Source organism: Archocentrus centrarchus, unplaced genomic scaffold, assembly GCF_007364275.1.
Source record: "Archocentrus centrarchus isolate MPI-CPG fArcCen1 unplaced genomic scaffold, fArcCen1 scaffold_37_ctg1, whole genome shotgun sequence".
Classification (NCBI taxonomy): Eukaryota; Metazoa; Chordata; class Actinopteri; order Cichliformes; family Cichlidae; genus Archocentrus; species Archocentrus centrarchus.
The window spans coordinates 375,402-393,474 of NW_022060264.1; the positions used below are offsets into that span (position 1 = coordinate 375,402).

Here is an 18,073-nt window from a genome sequence, read left to right on the forward strand (position 1 = left end):
GTCAAATCTATCAGCCTATCAGCCTAAAGTGTAAGTCCACTCCTGACCGCTGGGAGCGCTGTAGTGCGACGCTCGCTGTTCCTCCTGGAAGCCACCGTCGAGGTTAACGCATCCAAACAGCATCCCTCCTATCGACAAAGATCCAGAGTGGTTGGATAAGTTTCCTGCTATCTTTAAACAGTCAAAACGTCCTTGTTATGCATCTCAGATAGCAGCTAAAGGACGGTCAGTGTCGTTAAGGACAGGCACCATCTTCTGCCAGAGTCCGAGTTTGTGAAGATGTCGACCACCGTGGATTTCCACTCTCAGATCGCCTCCATCATGGAGGTGCTGGCCAACGCGGCTGTCGCAGAAATTTGTAAAGTTGTGGACGATGGATACGCGGTGGTTCATCTGGAAATGTCCCGGAGCCAGAAGGAGAACGAATTCCTGAGGAGGAAGATCAAGCTGCTGGAGCTGCAGATGGCCAGGTACCGAGCGGAGAGGGTGAAGGGAGCGGAGGGCTCCATCAGCAGCCGCTTCCCCGGGGTGCGCCTGCTCAGTCGGACGAACAGGGACTCACAGGCGGGTAAGTAGTGCCGAGAGCCGCGGGTCTGCTCAGAAAGCTGCCACAGAGGGCTGCATAGCTCCAGCTCCAGGCTCTGGTGTTTGCACTGCACTCGAGTTTAAGTGCACCAGCATAAAGACGAACGACTGTCAGACTGCAAAGTTTGTTATACCAAAAAAAGTACTGGGCCAGTCTCACCAATACCGTGAATGTATCAGTGCCATTGTTGACACAGAAACACATCTTTAACAGTTTTTTTTAGGTGTTTTGCAGACCTGGAATGTAGGTGTGCTTGTTTGGTTGTTTATAGCACATTTAAACTGATGCTGTTTTATTGTGCTATAAACAATAAAAAACTTTAGACCCTTCGAGGCACAAAGAGGTCCGAGGGATCTTCTAGTGATAGTGGTGCTATTTTCTGGACATTGATTGGTCAGTAAACGCAGCAGGTTAGGTTTGCAGCGTAAGGTAGCAAAGGTCCAGATGAGAAGTGAATCATCTTTGTAGTACTGGCCTCAGGGTAGAGGAGCAGAGTGTGTTTGCATGACAGCAGCTGTGTTTGCACAGACATGCCTGCTTTTAATGAATGTGCCGAACATAGAGTAGCATCAGTCCGTGACCAGTACCACCGTTGGTATCGATACTATCCATATTTAGATTGATCTGCTCATCCTCAATAAGGCAGGGATTCTCTCTATCAGCTCTGGGTTGTGAGACACTGCAGAGGTTTCTGCCCCACCTCTGTTCATTGATGTCCAGTGAATCTTTATTATGGAACTGCCCGCAGTGTCAACTTTTTATTATTCAATTAAACCAAGTATTTGTTTCATGAATGCTTTCTTAGTAGTTGTCATTGACTCCTCTGTCCCAGAAAGCAGTCCTGATGGCAGGGGCGCAGCTATATACTTTCTGAGGTGTATGCGGACACATTTTTAGGCGCCCCAACCCAACCCGCCCCACGTGCATACACACACCAGGGTTTTAGCCAGAAATGTTTTTTTTTTCAGTAATTCTAATTAGCAAGCTAATACTAACCGCTAAAAGCTGCTCCCGCTTGTTAATTGAGTGAAGGGGCCTACACATGTAACCAGAAAGCACATCTAAAGCCTAATCACAGTCTTTGTGAACCTGTAGTTACATTTCTCGAGGTTCATGTCATTTTTCTTGAAGGCCTTTCACAGCTCCACTGGTGCTGAAAACTAATGTTTGACTATGGCTTTCTGAATACAAGTGGGGCTGCAACTATTGATTATTCTAGTAATTGAGTATTGTATCGATTATTCCATCAATTAATCAAGTAATCGGATAAGAAATAATTTTTCGTACTAACAATTCATCTGCACATTTTAACTTCCCTACTGCAGTTTTTCTCTATGTCACGTGTCAGACTCAAGCCCTGCGGGCCACTTCCGGCCCACATCTAATTGATGATTTCATATAGCTATTATTAATTGCCCGCGGGTAAATGTGCTCCCACCACTTATACTACAAATCCCACAATGCACTGCAACAGCTGCCGGCAGGCCAAGAACTGTGCGCTAACCCGTTTTCCGTATTGCCGATTGATCAGTGATCAGCGGATAAAACTTCGGTCAGCACTTTTTACAGTGACATTTAAGCTGCCTGACTCCCCAAAAATGACCAAAGTAAAAGTGGAAAACAGGGATTTTCCAAACAGGTGGGAGGCAAAAGATCTGAACGCTGACATCGGAGGTAAACCATCTGTCTCTTTTCCTCACTTGCGCTGCGGGGAAAAGAGCGGATTGGTGGGACAGATACGGGAGAAGATGAAGAGGAGACCTGCACAGGTGAGCTGACAGTGCATCACTGCGTCACACAGCAGGAAACGCTGCGCAGCAAAGTCCTGAAGACAGAACGCGCCATAAACACCGAAACACAGACGCGGAACTTTATAAGAGGCAGTTTCAGTCATTCTGGAGTAAATAGCTTCTGAATCTGGTGACGTGCCTTATTACACAGGTGCAATGAGCTGCCTGAGGAAATCTGTCAGTTGTGAATGAAACGGCGCCAAACAATCGCACAAACCAAACCACAATATTGTGATTACCACCAGATTGTGGTTATAGTGATCGTTCTGGTGGCTGCAGCTGATGTAAGGAAAAAATAACAGCTGACATTCTCTGCACAGACAATAGAGGCGTGGAAAAAAACTTGTCAGCGATGATCCACTACAGTTAAATCATGTCTGAAATTTTCATTTGATCTTCGTTTGTCTTCTTCTCCTCATTCATGCTGGTTGTCATTTCGATTTCTGTAGCCGCGAAATCAAGTGTGCGCATGACCTTAGGGACCTCAAACGTGCACATTGTGAACTTTCCCTGCGCTGTGGTAGATTGTAAATTGCAGTGAAATAATACAGGCGTAAGCAGCGATAAAAGCAGCTCCTGTTTGCTAAATGCAGAGACAGCAGAGCTCCGAAAGTGAAGCGGTGAAATCCTCAGCCCGACTAGAGGGCGTCTCAGACCGGCGCGGCGCCTTGCGATCAACCGCTAGCTACAACACTACACACACACACACACACACACACCATCCGCATCCTCTCAACGTTTACTGTGTTCATGTTTATGATCACTTATTCATGGACTTATAAAATACAAGACTTCTATGACATCACTTGCCGACTGTCTTTAAACGGGGACAGGAGGAGGGGAGGTGAAGGAGCGCAAGGGCGCCTAATCAGCTGTTACTGATCATGTCATATTCACAGCTGTTAAATACAGAAAATGCAACTAGAGAAATATTTTCCCACATCGTTTTGGCGCCCCCCTCTTGTGCGGCGCCCCTATGCATTGCATATAGTGCATACCCCCTTTTTGCGCCACTGCCTGATGGAAACTACTGACTGTGTGCTCTGAGGACTGACCATCGTAAGGAGAGAAAATTGACTCAAAATATCTGTGTCTGTAATGCTGGATTTGTAATTTTTTGTAAGTTGTGTAATGATAAGTGTTAACTAAGGTGTCACCAGCAGGTGTCAGTGTTGTACGAGAGCCCACGTAGGAGGTGTGGAGAAGAAGACAAAGAGTTAAGATGGCAGTTCATGTTACATGTCAAGTCTGAGTCTTTTAATAAATGGCTAGCTGAAGCTAGCCCAATGTTCTTCAAGCTCTTTTATTATAAATAAGACAAGAACATTACATGGTACCAGGATCGGGGTCGAGTAAAGGAAGCAACACAACAAGATGGATGCAGTAAAACCGCCGGGTCCGCTGAAGCTGACTGGAAATGTGGATGCAAGTTGGAGAGCTTTCAAACAGCATTTGCAGCTGTACATGGCGGCAGTCGGAATAGATCGACGAGCAGAGGAAAGAAAAATCGCCGTGCTCCTCACCGTTGCCGGCCCAGAAGCGATAGAAGTCTTCAACACTTTTGTGTTTGCTGAACCTGCCGACAAAGACAAGTTTGACGAGGTCGTAAAGAAGTTTGATGAACACTGCCTGACAAAAAAAAATGAAACGTGTGAAAGATACGTGTTTCGCTCACGCCTACAGCAACAGGGTGAGTCATTTGATAATTTTCTCATAGACCTCAAGATTAAAGCTCAGTCATGTAACTTTGGCGATCTGAAAGACTCCATGATAAGAGATCAAATAGTTTTTGGGACTAATGAAAAGAAGCTCCGAGAGAGATTATTGAGGGAGTCAGACCTCACATTGGCCGAGGCTGTTAAAATATGTCAAGCCGCTGAGTTAGCACGATGCCAGATGCAGACATTTCAAGGCCCTGTGCTAGGAGAAAAGCACCAACAAAATGGCGTAGTGAACGCTGTGGCGCCAAAAAGGACGCAGCGGAGCAAGTTTAATGACAGTGCCGACAGGAATAAAATGAATAATAAAGGGATGTTCGCTTGCAAGCGATGTGGTGAAAAACATGAAGCTAGAAGGTGTCCTGCCTTTGGTAAACGGTGCATGAAGTGCAAGGGACTGAATCACTTCACCAAAATGTGTTTCTCAAAGGGGAAGGAACAAAGCGTGCATACAGTCCAGGAAGACATTGATGACAGTGATGACTTGAGTGACACCTTTTTCATAAAGACGGTGTCACATGGTGAAAATGTGACTGTGCAGTCCTTAGCTGATGTAAGACAAATGGTTAATGTAGCAGCTAATGATAAATGGACTGTTCCTTTGCTAGTTAATGGGACGGTGGTGACATTCAAAATTGATACTGGAGCCAAAGCTAACTTGATTAGTGAAACGGATTTCCAGACATTGAAAGAGAAGCCTAAAAGGTTTGCAGAAAAAATCGCTCCTTTGAAAGCTTATAATAATCAGCCGATTCAAACAAAAGGGGGATGTAATCTAAAGGTGACAGCTAAAGGCAAACAGCACAACCTGCTGTTCACCATTGTGCCTGCTGGACATGAATCGCTGCTAGGAGACAAAGCATCAGAAGACTTAGGTCTGGTTAAAAGGATTTACCAGATAAACACAGACAGCCTGGAGATAGCTGAACAAAATAAAAGTGGTACACCGCAGCACTGTGAAGGGACTTCTGCTATAGTGGAAAAGTTTACCTCTGTGTTTCAAGGACATGGAACATTGCCCCAAACTTACAAAATTCAGCTGAAAGAAAATGCCAAGCCTGTAGTGCATGCTCCAAGGAGAGTACCAGCGCCACTTAGACCAGCTTTAAAAAAAGAACTGGAAAGAATGATGCAAATGGGTGTCATTGAGCGTGTGGAAGAGCCTACAGACTGGGTCAACTCTATCACATGTGTCAAGAAAAATACAGGTGACATTAGAGTGTGCCTTGACCCTAAAGATCTCAATGAAAACATCAAAAGAGAACATTATCAGATTCCAAAACGAGAAGAAATCATGAGTGAGATGGCTGGAGCTAAGTTCTTCAGTAAACTTGATGCCTCACATGGATTCTGGCAACTGAGACTGGACCCAGAAAGCAGCAAATATACCACCTTTAACACACCATTTGGGCGTTACTGTTTTCTGAGGCTTCCATTTGGCATCAAATCTGCTCCAGAGATCTTTCACAGAGCTATGGAATCTGTAATTGAGGGTCTTGAAGGTACCAGAGTCTACATTGATGACTTGGTCATTTGGGGAACAACAAGGCAGCAGCATGATGAAAGGTTGAAAAAACTCTTGGGGAGGGTCAAAAAGAATGGACTCAAACTGAACAGGGACAAATGCCTTTTTGGGGTCACGCAAATGACCTTTTTGGGTGACAAGATCACAAGTGCAGGGGTGGAACCTGATCAGTCAAAAGTGCAAGCTGTACTTGACATGCCAGCCCCTACTGATAAGAAAGGTGTACTGCGAGCCATGGGAATGATTAATTTCCTAGGTAAGTTCATTCCTAACCTAGCTGTCAAGACTACATGCCTTAGAGAGTTGCTACGTCACAACACGGTGTTTGAATGGACAAGGCGACATGAGGACGAATGGCAGAGATTAAAGCAGACTGTTGCTGTTGAGCCAGTGCTCACGTTCTTTGATCCAACAAGGCCAACAAAAATTTCCACTGATGCCTCAAAAGATGGCTTAGGAGCTGTCTTGCTACAGATGCAAGAGGACAGTTGGCAGCCGGTAGCGTATGCATCAAGGTCAATGACAGAGACTGAACAACGTTATGCTCAGATTGAAAAAGAGACTTTGGGCTTAGTGTTTGGTTGTGGAAAATTTCACAGTTATGTCTATGGCTTACCAACGTTTGCAGTAGAAACTGACCACAAACCGCTCATAGCAATCAGAAAAAAGAACCTCAATGACATGTCACCCAGGATTCAACGCCTGATGATGTTTCTACAAAGGTATGACTTTGAACTGATTTATACACCAGGCAAATACATTGTTCTGGCGGATGCACTGTCACGAGCACCAGCTCCAAGTGATGACACACAGTGTAGCCCTGTGTCTGTTGATGTTGAAATGCACATAAACATGGTGACTGCTTCTCTCCCGGCATCAGATGTAATGCTACAGCAAATTGCGCAGGAGACGGCGAAAGACCCGCAACTGCAAAAGGTAATTCACCTGAGCCAGAATGGATGGTCACGAGGTGTTTGTCCGGGTTGGTATCCTGTGCGTGCAGATTTGTGTGTGGCTAATGGTCTGCTTCTGAGACAAAACAGGATTCTCATTCCACAGTCTATGCGTCGAGACATGCTACAACGCATTCATGAGGGACACTTAGGAGTGGAGAAATGCAAAAGGAGAGCGCGAGAAGCTGTGTACTGGCCAGGAATCAACAGAGATATAGAGGAGATGGTTCAAAAGTGTGAAACATGTCTTAAACATCGGTACAAGCAACAGAAAGAGCCGATGCTGATTGCAGATCTTCCCACTGCACCATGGCAAAAAGTAGGTACTGATTTGTTTCATCTACATGGAAAGGACTATCTTCTAGTGGTTGACTACTACTCTAATTATCCTGAAGTAGCGCAGCTTTCCAGTACATCAGCACAGTCTGTCATCACACACATGAAAAGTTTTTTCTCAAGACATGGGATTCCCCATTGTGTGGTGAGTGACAATGGTCCACAATTTGACTGCGGTGAGTTTCGTGATTTTGCAGTTCAGTACGGATTTGAACATGTCACCTCTAGCCCTTTGTATCAGCAGGCTAATGGACAGGCAGAGAAAGGGGTCCAGGTTGTGAAACGATTGTTTAAAAAAGCGAGAGAATGTAATGCTGACCCTTACCTGGCTTTATTGAGTTACAGAGCCACTGCCCTGGAATGTGGAGCATCTCCTGCTGAGTTGCTCATGGGTCGCAAACTGCGCACCACACTTCCTCACATGCCAAGGAAGGATGGCTACAGGAGTGACAACAAGTGGGCTGACAAAAGGATGAAGCTCAAGCAAAGACAGAAGAGGAACTATGATAAAACAGCAAGGAATCTGGTGCCTCTGCAGGAAAAGGATGTTGTGAGGATTGATGGTCCTGAGCTGTGGGACAGAAAAGCAACTGTACTGCAAGAGGTAGGACCCAGATCGTTTGTTGTCGAGACAGAGAATGGTCAAGTTTTAAGGAGAAACAGGAGGAGTCTGTTAAAGATTCAGAATGGTGAGAGTCAAGAGAAAGAGACAGGATGGGAACAAGAGAATGTTGCGACAGAAGTGCAACACAGTGAATCTTCTTCATCATTGCCAGTGACTGTAACACTCAGAAGGTCCACTCGACCTAAGAAACCACCTGAGAGGCTCATAAAACAAATATGAATGAAGTAACGGGTTAACTGTGTAAAGAAAGTGGTAAAGCGTTGCTGACTTTAATGTGTTAAAATGTGTTCCTAATGGTTACAGTTACAGGAAGTGAAAGAGTCATAGTGTAATTTTAAAGACCAATGCTAGTTTGTTTGTTGAAATGTGTTGAAAATACCAAGCTTGAATATATTTCTTTTGAGCCATATGCATACATTGAGTTACAAGACATAAGGAAAGTTCATTACTGAAACATGTATGTTGTTGCATTCTGTTTAATATGTAAGTGCTAGTGAAGACTATGTGAATGAGGAATAACTGCTGTGACACTGAGGTAATCTTTTAAGCAGCTGAAAAAAAAAGGGGGATGTAATGATAAGTGTTAACTAAGGTGTCACCAGCAGGTGTCAGTGTTGTACGAGAGCCCACGTAGGAGGTGTGGAGAAGAAGACAAAGAGTTAAGATGGCAGTTCATGTTACATGTCAAGTCTGAGTCTTTTAATAAATGGCTAGCTGAAGCTAGCCCAATGTTCTTCAAGCTCTTTTATTATAAATAAGACAAGAACATTACAAGTTGTAAATGACGTTTTGTGCGCAACTTCTGGTAATATAATATAATATAATATAATAAAACAAAGTTACGAATACAAAATAAAAGTACGCATACAAACCGTTAAATACAAGAACACGAATCACCTGATACCCACGGATAAAACGACAGGTACGCACAAATCAGGTTAGGAGTGCACAAAGTTTTTTGAGACACATTTCACGCTTCGGGAGAGCTCCCAGATCCGTGTGTACACGGTGCGTTTAAACGCTGGTGGGAAGCTGGGTCATCTGAGTTTTGTTCGGAGTCTAGTGTTTGTTTTTTTCCCCGAACCTATTTCACTCTATACTTGTGCCAAAGTGGCAAAGACGATTTTCTGTGGAAAATGGGATACCTCATTTGTGAGCTGTACAACTGTAATTGCTTGGTTAAAAGAAACGACCACCTAGGTGGTGCAATGCTTCTCTGGCTGGGAAAACAGTCAGTCAAACTGAGAGGCACGAAGGAAGAGTAGGAGACGGTTATGGCAGGACATCACGGTGGTGTACCCTCAGAAGTAAGTGAACGTTAAAACCTGCACGATTTGCTATCTGATTATAATGAGTATTTTTAGATTATTTTTAACTGAGTAATTACATTTGTACAGCTCACAAATGCATATATATAAACAATCTTAGAATATTAAAAAGTAGATGTAGGTGTATGTGTTATAACTAAGGGGTGCTGAGGTATCCCATTTTCCACAGAAAATCGTCTTTGCCACTTCGCCACAAGTATTGAGTGAAATAAATTCACCGGAAAAACCCCTAGACTCTGAATAAAACTCAGATGACCCAGCTACAAAAAATTACAAATCCAGCATTACAGACAGATAATTTGAGTCAATTTTCTCTCCATATCATCAGACTTTATTACAGTATGAACAGCTCTGTGTGTTGTGCTGGCACCTGGGCCCTATTTCAGGAAGCAGGTTTAGCTACAGCTCTGATGATGTGAATATCTGAGTGAAGATGAGGCTGAAATAAATTTAAATGCATGCTGTAGACCAGGGGTGGGCAACTCCAGGCCTCGAGGGCCGGTGTCCTGCAGGTTTTAGATGTGTCCCTGATCCAGCACACCTGAATCAAATGGCTGAATTACCTCCTACCTCCTATTATCACATATAGAAGTCATTAGCAGGACTCTGGAGAACTTGACTGCATACTGAGGAGGTAATTCAGCCATTTGATTCAGGTGTGTTGGATCAGGGACACATCTAAAACCTGCAGGACACCGGCCCTCGAGGCCTGGAGTTGCACACCCCTGCTGTAGACAGTCTGATTGTAATCTGATTACATTTCACATTAAAATTTGTTCAGAGTTTAAGATTCACTAAATGATGTCTAACAGCATGATTTAGGAAACTTACAGTGTCTGAAAATTCAGAGTTTAATCTTGATATATTTTCCTTTGAAAACTCATCTAAGAGGCAGTGTTAATTTTGCCAAAGACCCTTTTTTCCATGACGAAAACAAGACGATAACTAAATTAAAACCACCTAAAAGGATAAAACTTCGAAACTTTCGAAAATGGTTTCGTCTTGACGAATCGTCGTTTTTATCCTTTTAGGTGGTTTTAATTTAGTAATCATCTCGTTTTTGTCATGAAAAAAAGGGTCGTTGACGAAAACTATGACAAAACTATTTCGTCAATGAAATTAACACTGCTAAGAGGATCTCCCAGAACTAGACCTGCCTGAAGGTACCCTGCCCCAGGCTCCATAACAGATCAGCAAACTGTGAATGACTGACCTAACTCCAATCAGCCACTCGGGAACGGGAAACTCAGAGTTGCTGATCTCAGTTTCTTGGACATGCTTCCTGGAATAGGGTCCTGGTTACACATAAAGGTTGACTGAGAGGCTTTTTTTGTAAACAGGCCTTGGAAAAAATGTATTTAATTTGTGCCAGTCTGTACTGCTTTGTTGTTTTTAATACTGTACTGGTGTTGTCAAAGAATTGGTACTCAGATACTAATTGATACTAAAAATTCATTAGCAACAGTATCAATGGCAACAGTGCTGTCAGTGCCATCTCAAATTGAAGCACAGCGTCCCACATCCGCTGAGGTAGTTCATGTTAACAACACTAAACAACACTTTATGGAGAGGTCAGAAAAGCTCCTGAAGTATTAAAGAGTGATCATAAATGTTACCGTAGTTGGCAGCTAGCAACTGTGGCTAATGATAAAACAGTAACGGTAATGTGGGAGCGAGGCCGTAAACATTATCAGTCCCGTCTGTCTGCAGTGTATCAGGCTAACACACTTAGATGTCTAACAGTATGATGGTTGTTTTAAAGTCCCAGACTGGATCTGAGAAAGACCAACAACTAAACAGTCCAGCTTAATAACTCGACTGGATCAGCAGCCAATATATGGTGTTAAGTTTCCAGAAGCACAGAAACACCTCGGACAACCTAAAAAAAAGTTGATATATACTTCATATGAATGTTTATGATGATTGTGTCCAAACTTTTGACTGTTACTGACTGTATTGCATTACGTCAGACATCTGTGCTACTGATGTTATTATTAGACTTTTTTAAATCTGGATATTGATATTGAGATTGAAATTGTAATGTTGTGACAACCCTATTGTGAGTGATCTCCATTCACTTTTTTAGAGTGTAACTGTATTGACTAGCATCTAATTGTCCTTCTATTGTTTCACAAGGCCCCTCTCTGCAGGGCAGGACCAGGTTTCTGAATCGAGGTCCAGGAGCTCATCAGTCTGTGCAGAAGATCCAGCTTGTCAGTCTGGACCAGGATCCTGATCAGGAGGTTGTGACCACCACGAAAACTGAGGTAGATATTCCAAACTTAAAAGCTGACGTGGAAGGCATCTGTTCAAGGTGTCTGATTTAATAATGGCAGAAAAAGTTGTTTTTAGTAGCACCTTCTGTTACATGCATGTGAAGCTGAAACTGTGACAGGCTGCATCCACTGTGTGTTATGGACTAAATGATTACCAGTAATAGAACAAGACTTTTTGGGAACAAAAATATTCATTATTTGCATTTTCAATGTTCCCCACGGCATGGCTGGATCTGTGACTACACAACGAGCCATAGAGGTGACACAATAAGAACGGTGGCCGAACATCCTCTGTAAGCATCACAAACACAAGCAGCCCAGCGCAAGTTCCCTTTATCTGAGGCACGTTTTAATCTGATTAAACGTGAACACACTCACCCATTCATATGAATGGCTAATAAATTAATAGAATATGTAACTAGTGCTACGTCTGTTAACTGACAGTTAGTATTTCTGCAGGGTTTCCATCTTACTGACCAGAGAGCACATAAAGCACACACATACTTTCATACAGTTCATTTTTGTACTACTGTACAGCAGCTTTCCTCACAGACACAAACGGCTGCTGTGTTGCTTTCAGCCTGAAGGATAAAACTTCTGCATATTTTATGATGTTATAGTTTGATCATCTTTGTAGAATGTGCTGCTGTGCTGTCTGTCAGACCTGTCCATGTTTACCTTTAATATAAATACATTTGTAGCTAGATCGGGAGACCCTGGATTGATTTATTGATTTGATAGCCACCTTAGTGTGATCCAATAAGCCTGATTTCTGATTTTGTGTAAATGAAACCAGATAATGAAATGATATCATGGGTATGTTGAACGTTCTTGGTAATCTGAGGCCCAGGTCTTTGTCTGTATGCATTTGCAGGCAACCTGTAGTTTTTCCCTGATGTTTGCAGTTGGTCCTGATAAACTGGCAGTGATTCTGCTTACACTGAAAATAAATACTCCTCAGTATTTGTTTAAATGCCTCTCATACCCACATGTATACACAAGCCTTTTTCTGCAGGCCTCATAGAGTTCATTAGATTTGATGCAAAGATGTTAGTTTTGAATAGACCGCCTCCTCCAGCCCAATCATTAGGAACCCCTAAATTGAGAATGGTGTTGTTGTTGTATCTAAATTGTAAAATGTCACCACTGAAAGTCAGTTTGATATCATTTGAGTTAGTACTGCTCTCTGCCTTATAGAGTTAACTGCACAGCTAAAGTCAGAGCACTATATTAAGAGAAAACAAGCTGCAGAAATAGAAACAGTAAGCTTTAATTTAAGCAAAATGCAGGTATTTTTTCTTCTATTTTTAATATGTAACATAAATTTTTATCAGTTTTATGATGTGATGAACAATGAGTCCCAAAAGGCTTAAACCATTATTTTGAGTCGGTGTGTCCTCTCAGTCAGCAGAGCCTGAGGATGAGGGGGAGCTGCTGATCGTCAAGGTGGAGGGAGCAATGGAGACCGGATCCATTAACAACAAAGTGCCGGTACATGCCTGCATCACCGGCTTTATCTGAGCCTCGTTTTAAACTGTCAGAACATACGGTGTGCTCCATCCTCATATACTACTCCTGCCCTCCTCATGTAGTACCACAGTTCTCTGACTATCCCACTTTATCTTTGCCAGCGTCCTCCTTTGAATACTTCCTGTACTTCCTTATTTCACCACCAAATCTCCTTTTCTTCTTTCCTCTGTTGGGAGGATACACCAAACACCTTCTTGGCATTTTCTCCTCAGTACTTTCCGAGTCATCTAACTCTTCCCTCCCACCCAGAGCCCGTCTCAACTCCTCCATGAACTCAGCACAACATTTTTCCTTCTTCAACTTCCATCATTACATCCTTGCCTCTGCTTCCACTTGCTTCCTCTTCTTGATGTCCAAAGCCATCCTACAAACTATCAGCTCCTGCTGCCTAGCTTCGTTCTCCCCTGACTACACCTTTCAGATTGCACTTTCTGTATAAGCTGTAGTTCACCTGTGTGCACCTTCCTCCACTCTTTTACATCACCCTATGTTCTTCCCTCTTCTTAAAGTATGTATTCATCACAGTCATTTCCACCTTTTTCACAAAATCCACCACTATCCACTGCCATCTGTCCTTCCTCTTCGTGACACCATACCTATCCAGCACTTTCCTTCCACCTGGTCTCCTGCACACACCTTCTTTCTCTCCATCACATCAGCCAGCTCACTGCCTTTATCCATCATGCATTCATGCCTGCATTTAGAGTCCCTGCTCTCACCTCCACAGTCCTATCTTTCCTTCTCTCTCACTTCCTCATAACATGACTTCCCTCTCGCTTCCTTTGTCTTTGGCCAGCAGCACCAGAGGTGGCCGTTGTTCCCCAAGCCTTGACCCATCCGATATGGAAATTTTATTAATGATCTGCTTGTTTGATTTGTGCAAGATTTTACACTGGAGGTCAGCCAGATCCTGTGCCATGAAGCCTGGCATCCTATACTCCAGACATGTTGTGTGTCTGTGATCAGTGGAATCACGTTATTCACTTATTTCACTATGTTCTATTACACACTTACACAATTTTCCATGTACGTGTTTGTGATTCTTCTCCTCAGACTGTTTACTGAACTTTCATTTAAGAATATGATGTATGTTACATAAGGATGTAATCTGGGGAGCTAATGATCTGGATTGGCAAACTTAGAGGGGGAACATTGTGTCTAAAAATTTGATCTAGGCTTAATGTTGCTAGCTGTCTGCTAATTTTCCCCTCAGCTAATATGAGTCACTGCTACGTGCAGCTGAGAGGAACTTCTGTAGATGGTGTTCAGGGCTTCCAAACCGACCTTCATCAGGGCTCTCTGCAGTAAAGAACTAAACACAGCGTGCTGTAATGAATCACACTTCTGTCAGGCTACATGTGATATTAGGCAGCGTTAGTGTATTAGTCATTTACAAAGCGTCTTACATCGTTTTATTAGCCTTCCAGTGTTTCATCTTTATGTGTCATTTGTTAGACTAATAGTGTGTTTCTTGCATATGTTATGCCCATTTGATCAGATTGTCCTCTAGGTACCATAAATCAAAATACATCCAATTCAAGTACACTTCATTACTGTTCTCTCTTTTTTTGACATATTTGGGCACAATAGTTCCTGCAGATAATGGCGATTAAATGTGAACATTACCAGGAGGACAGTTAGCTTCTTTACTTATCTGCTGCCATTTTCATAAATATGGTGGCTGACAGGAGTTTTCCTGTTTACTGTTTTTAATAAGCCTAATATAGTGATGCATCCATCCATCCATTCTCTTCCGCTTATCCTGTTCAGGGTCACGGGGGGCTGGAGCTTGTCTGATTTTAAAACAGGACATCTAAGCCTGTTGAATGTTGACAATATTCAGTACCAGTCAAAGGTTTGGACACACCCACCCATTCATATGAATGAATACTGTATTTTTCGGACTATAAGTCGCTCCGGAGTATAGGTCGCACCAGCCAAAAAATGCATAATAAAGAAAAAAAAAACATATATAAGTCGCACTTGACTATAAGTCGCACTTTTTTGGGGGGGGGGTATTTGATAGAATCCGAGACTCAGAGCAGAAATTCCATCTTGAAAGGCAATTTAAAATAATAATGGATTAAAGAACAGGGCGAACACGGTTACGCCTACGTTATGCTAACGTAACACATTCAGCTACATGGCGCACAACGAACAGAGTACGTGTCTGGTATGTTAACGTAACATTAACAGTTATTCAGATAACCATAGCATAAAGAACATACTAACAAGTTAACCAAACCATCAATCCATTGAATTCTTCATCCTCGGTGTCACTTCTAAACAACTCCGTACACTCCGTATCAAGACGAAGCGCCGCTTCCTCTTCTGCGTCGCTTTCGTCAGACTCGTCGTCAGCTGCAGTTCCAATTATTCCGGCCTTTCTGAATCCCAACAGGATGGTTTGGTTGTCACTGAAGCCCAGGTTTTCTTGATCCATAAATTAATAGAATATGTAACAGCTGTGATAGTGCTACGTCTGTTAACTGACAGTTAGTATTTCTGCAGGGTTTCCATCTTACTGACCAGAGAGCACATAAAGCACACACATACTTTCATACAGTTCATTTTTGTACTACTGTACAGCAGCTTTCCTCACAGACACACACGGCTGCTGTGTTGCTTTCAGCCTGAAGGATAAAACTTCTGCATATTTTTGATGTTATAGTTTGATCATCTTTGTAGAATGTGCTGCTGTGCTGTCTGTCAGACCTGTCCATGTTTACCTTTAATATAAATACATTTGTAGCTAGATCGGGAGACCCTGGATTGATTTATTGATTTGATAGCCACCTTAGTGTGATCCAATAAGCCTGATTGCTGATTTTGTGTAAGTGAAACCAGATAATGAAATGATATCATGGGTATGTTGAATGTTCTTGGTAATCTGAGGCCCAGGTCTTTGTCTGTATGCATTTGCAGGCAACCTGTAGTTTTTCCCTGATGTTTGCAGTTGGTCCTGATAAACTGGCAGTGATTCTGCTTACACTGAAAATAAATACTCCTCAGTATTTGTTTAAATGCCTCTCATACCCACATGTATACACAAGCCTTTTTCTGCAGGCCTCATAGAGTTCATTAGATTTGATGCAAAGATGTTAGTTTTGAATAGACCGCCTCCTCCAGCCCAATCATTAGGAACCCCTAAATTGAGAATGGTGTTGTTGTTGTATCTAAATTGTAAAATGTCACCACTGAAAGTCAGTTTGATATCATTTGAGTTAGTACTGCTCTCTGCCTTATAGAGTTAACTGCACAGCTAAAGTCAGAGCACTATATTAAGAGAAAACAAGCTGCAGAAATAGAAACAGTAAGCTTTAATTTAAGCAAAATGTAGGTATTTTTTCTTCTATTTTTTTAATATGTAACATAGATTTTTGTTTTTCATAATTTTTAAATGACATTTTATACAGTTTTATGATGTGAAGAACATTGTTGGGTCATATGAGTCCCAAAAGGCTTAAACCATTATTTTGAGTCGGTGTGTCCTCTCAGTCAGCAGAGCCTGAGGATGAGGGGGAGCTGCTGATCGTCAAGGTGGAGGGAGCAATGGAGACTGGATCCATTAACAACAAAGTGCCGGTACATGCCTGCATTACCACCGGAGGAGATGCTGCCACCACTGCCACATTGCTCAATGCCAGTGATGGTCAGCCATCCAGACAGCTGAGGGAGAAGATCGACAGTGGATCCGACATCATCACCTTTGTTGTTGGCAGGACAGCTGAAGTTGTCGACAGCGGTGGTGCTTTTCACAGTTCCCAGCTGGAGCAAACAGGAGCTGGGGACAGTCGGCCTTTGAATAAAGGTCCTGATGCCAGGCTGGGTGGAGATTCTGTGACAGCTTCTTATGATGGAATGGATGGCAGCAAGGATAACCAGGCTGCATTAGACCCCTCTAAGCCCCCAAAGTCAGAGTTGATAGTCATTGATAGAGGAGGGGCATCAGACAAAGAGAAAAGAGGGGAGGAGCGGGAATTGTCAGAGGTAGTCCAGACAAATAGAGATGGGAGCAGTGGAAGAAACAGACCCGAGGAAGCTGTAGCACCCAAGATTCAGTGTGCTGGGCTGGGATCAGCAGGAGACAGGTCGGCGCAAGCACCATCTGTTCTCCCTCATGCTGATCCTCCAGGAACCTCCAGCATTAACTCCTCCAATGGCACACACCTCCTGATTATACACCACCCTGTGGGTCAACCCAACCACAGCCAACCCAAACCCGTTTCCAGCACCCGTCCCCTGTCTTTCTACCAGGCTGTTAGAATGGAGCGTCCTTATGGATGCACCATCTGCACCAAGCGCTTCTTCATGGAATCAGACTTGCAGAAGCACATGGCCAGGCACACCAGGGAGAAACCCTACACCTGTCAACTGTGTGGCAAAAGCTTTGTGTGTCAGAGTCAGCTGGACATCCACCGCAACGTGCACACCGGGGAGAGACCTTTCAGCTGCTCCATCTGCAACCGACGCTTCTCCCATCCCAGCAACCTCAAGAGGCATCAGAAGATCCAGCACTGAAGCCAAAGGCAAAATCTCCCACAGCTCCAGTGCACCAAAGCGTTTCCTGAAGAGGCAATCTTATAAACTACGAACTGTCCTCAGCCTTAACTTTTGAGATTGTTTATCAGAAGCAGAACAAGATGGAAGAAATACAAAGAGAACTCAAAGACAATGCAGGAAACAAAATCAAGAATATTAGTACTATTCTCTGACCTTCCTGTTTAAGTCACCATCTAAACCCAACATTTTATTTGAAGTGTAGGCAGTCTGAATCTGTTAAAGTAACTATGTATAGACAAGTGCAGAATTTAACTGCACTGAATGGCTATTACAAAAATTGCCTGGAGGTTTATAGATGAGTGACAACGTCAGGGATATTTGAATACTCTGTCTAAAGGTGAGTAGCTGGAAATAAAAGCCCCCCCAGCACTGAGCCACCTGGTGAACTCCTGACTCTTCGATAACATGAGCAGCTGGTAAACTTTAGAGATTTATATTACCGTATTTTTCGGACTATACGTCGCTCAGGAGTATAGGTCGCACCAGCCAAAAAATGCATAATAAAGAAGAAAAAAACATATATAGGTCGCACTGGACTATAAGTCGCACTTTTTTTTGGGGGGGGGGGGTTGATAGAATCCGAGACCCAGAGCAGAAATTCCATCTTGAACGGCAATTTAAAATAATAATGGATTAAAGAACAGGACGAACACGGTTACACCTACGTTATGCTAACGTAGCACATTCAGCTACATGACGCACAACGAACACGTGTTCGGTATTGTAACGTTGTAAACACACTTCCAAAGTCGGCGATATTCACAACAAAGGTCGTCTTTATTAACAGAAAAACGGCTGCTGTAGGCCACAGCCACGCCAACCACAACTACAACAGCGGAACAG

The 18,073-nt window shown here is 43.1% G+C and overlaps 1 protein-coding gene across 1 annotated transcript; it reads left to right on the top strand.

The window, feature by feature from the left end:
• Positions 1-90: 90 nt before the first annotated feature.
• Positions 91-17,763, top strand: LOC115776794 (zinc finger and SCAN domain-containing protein 5A-like). Its single transcript, XM_030724569.1, has 4 exons — positions 91-568; positions 10,998-11,128; positions 12,542-12,628; positions 16,166-17,763. The coding sequence occupies exons 1-4, from the start codon at positions 280-282 to the stop codon at positions 17,186-17,188; spliced, it is 1,530 nt and encodes a 509-aa protein (XP_030580429.1). The 5' UTR covers positions 91-279; the 3' UTR covers positions 17,189-17,763.
• The last annotated feature ends 310 nt before the right edge of the window (positions 17,764-18,073 follow it).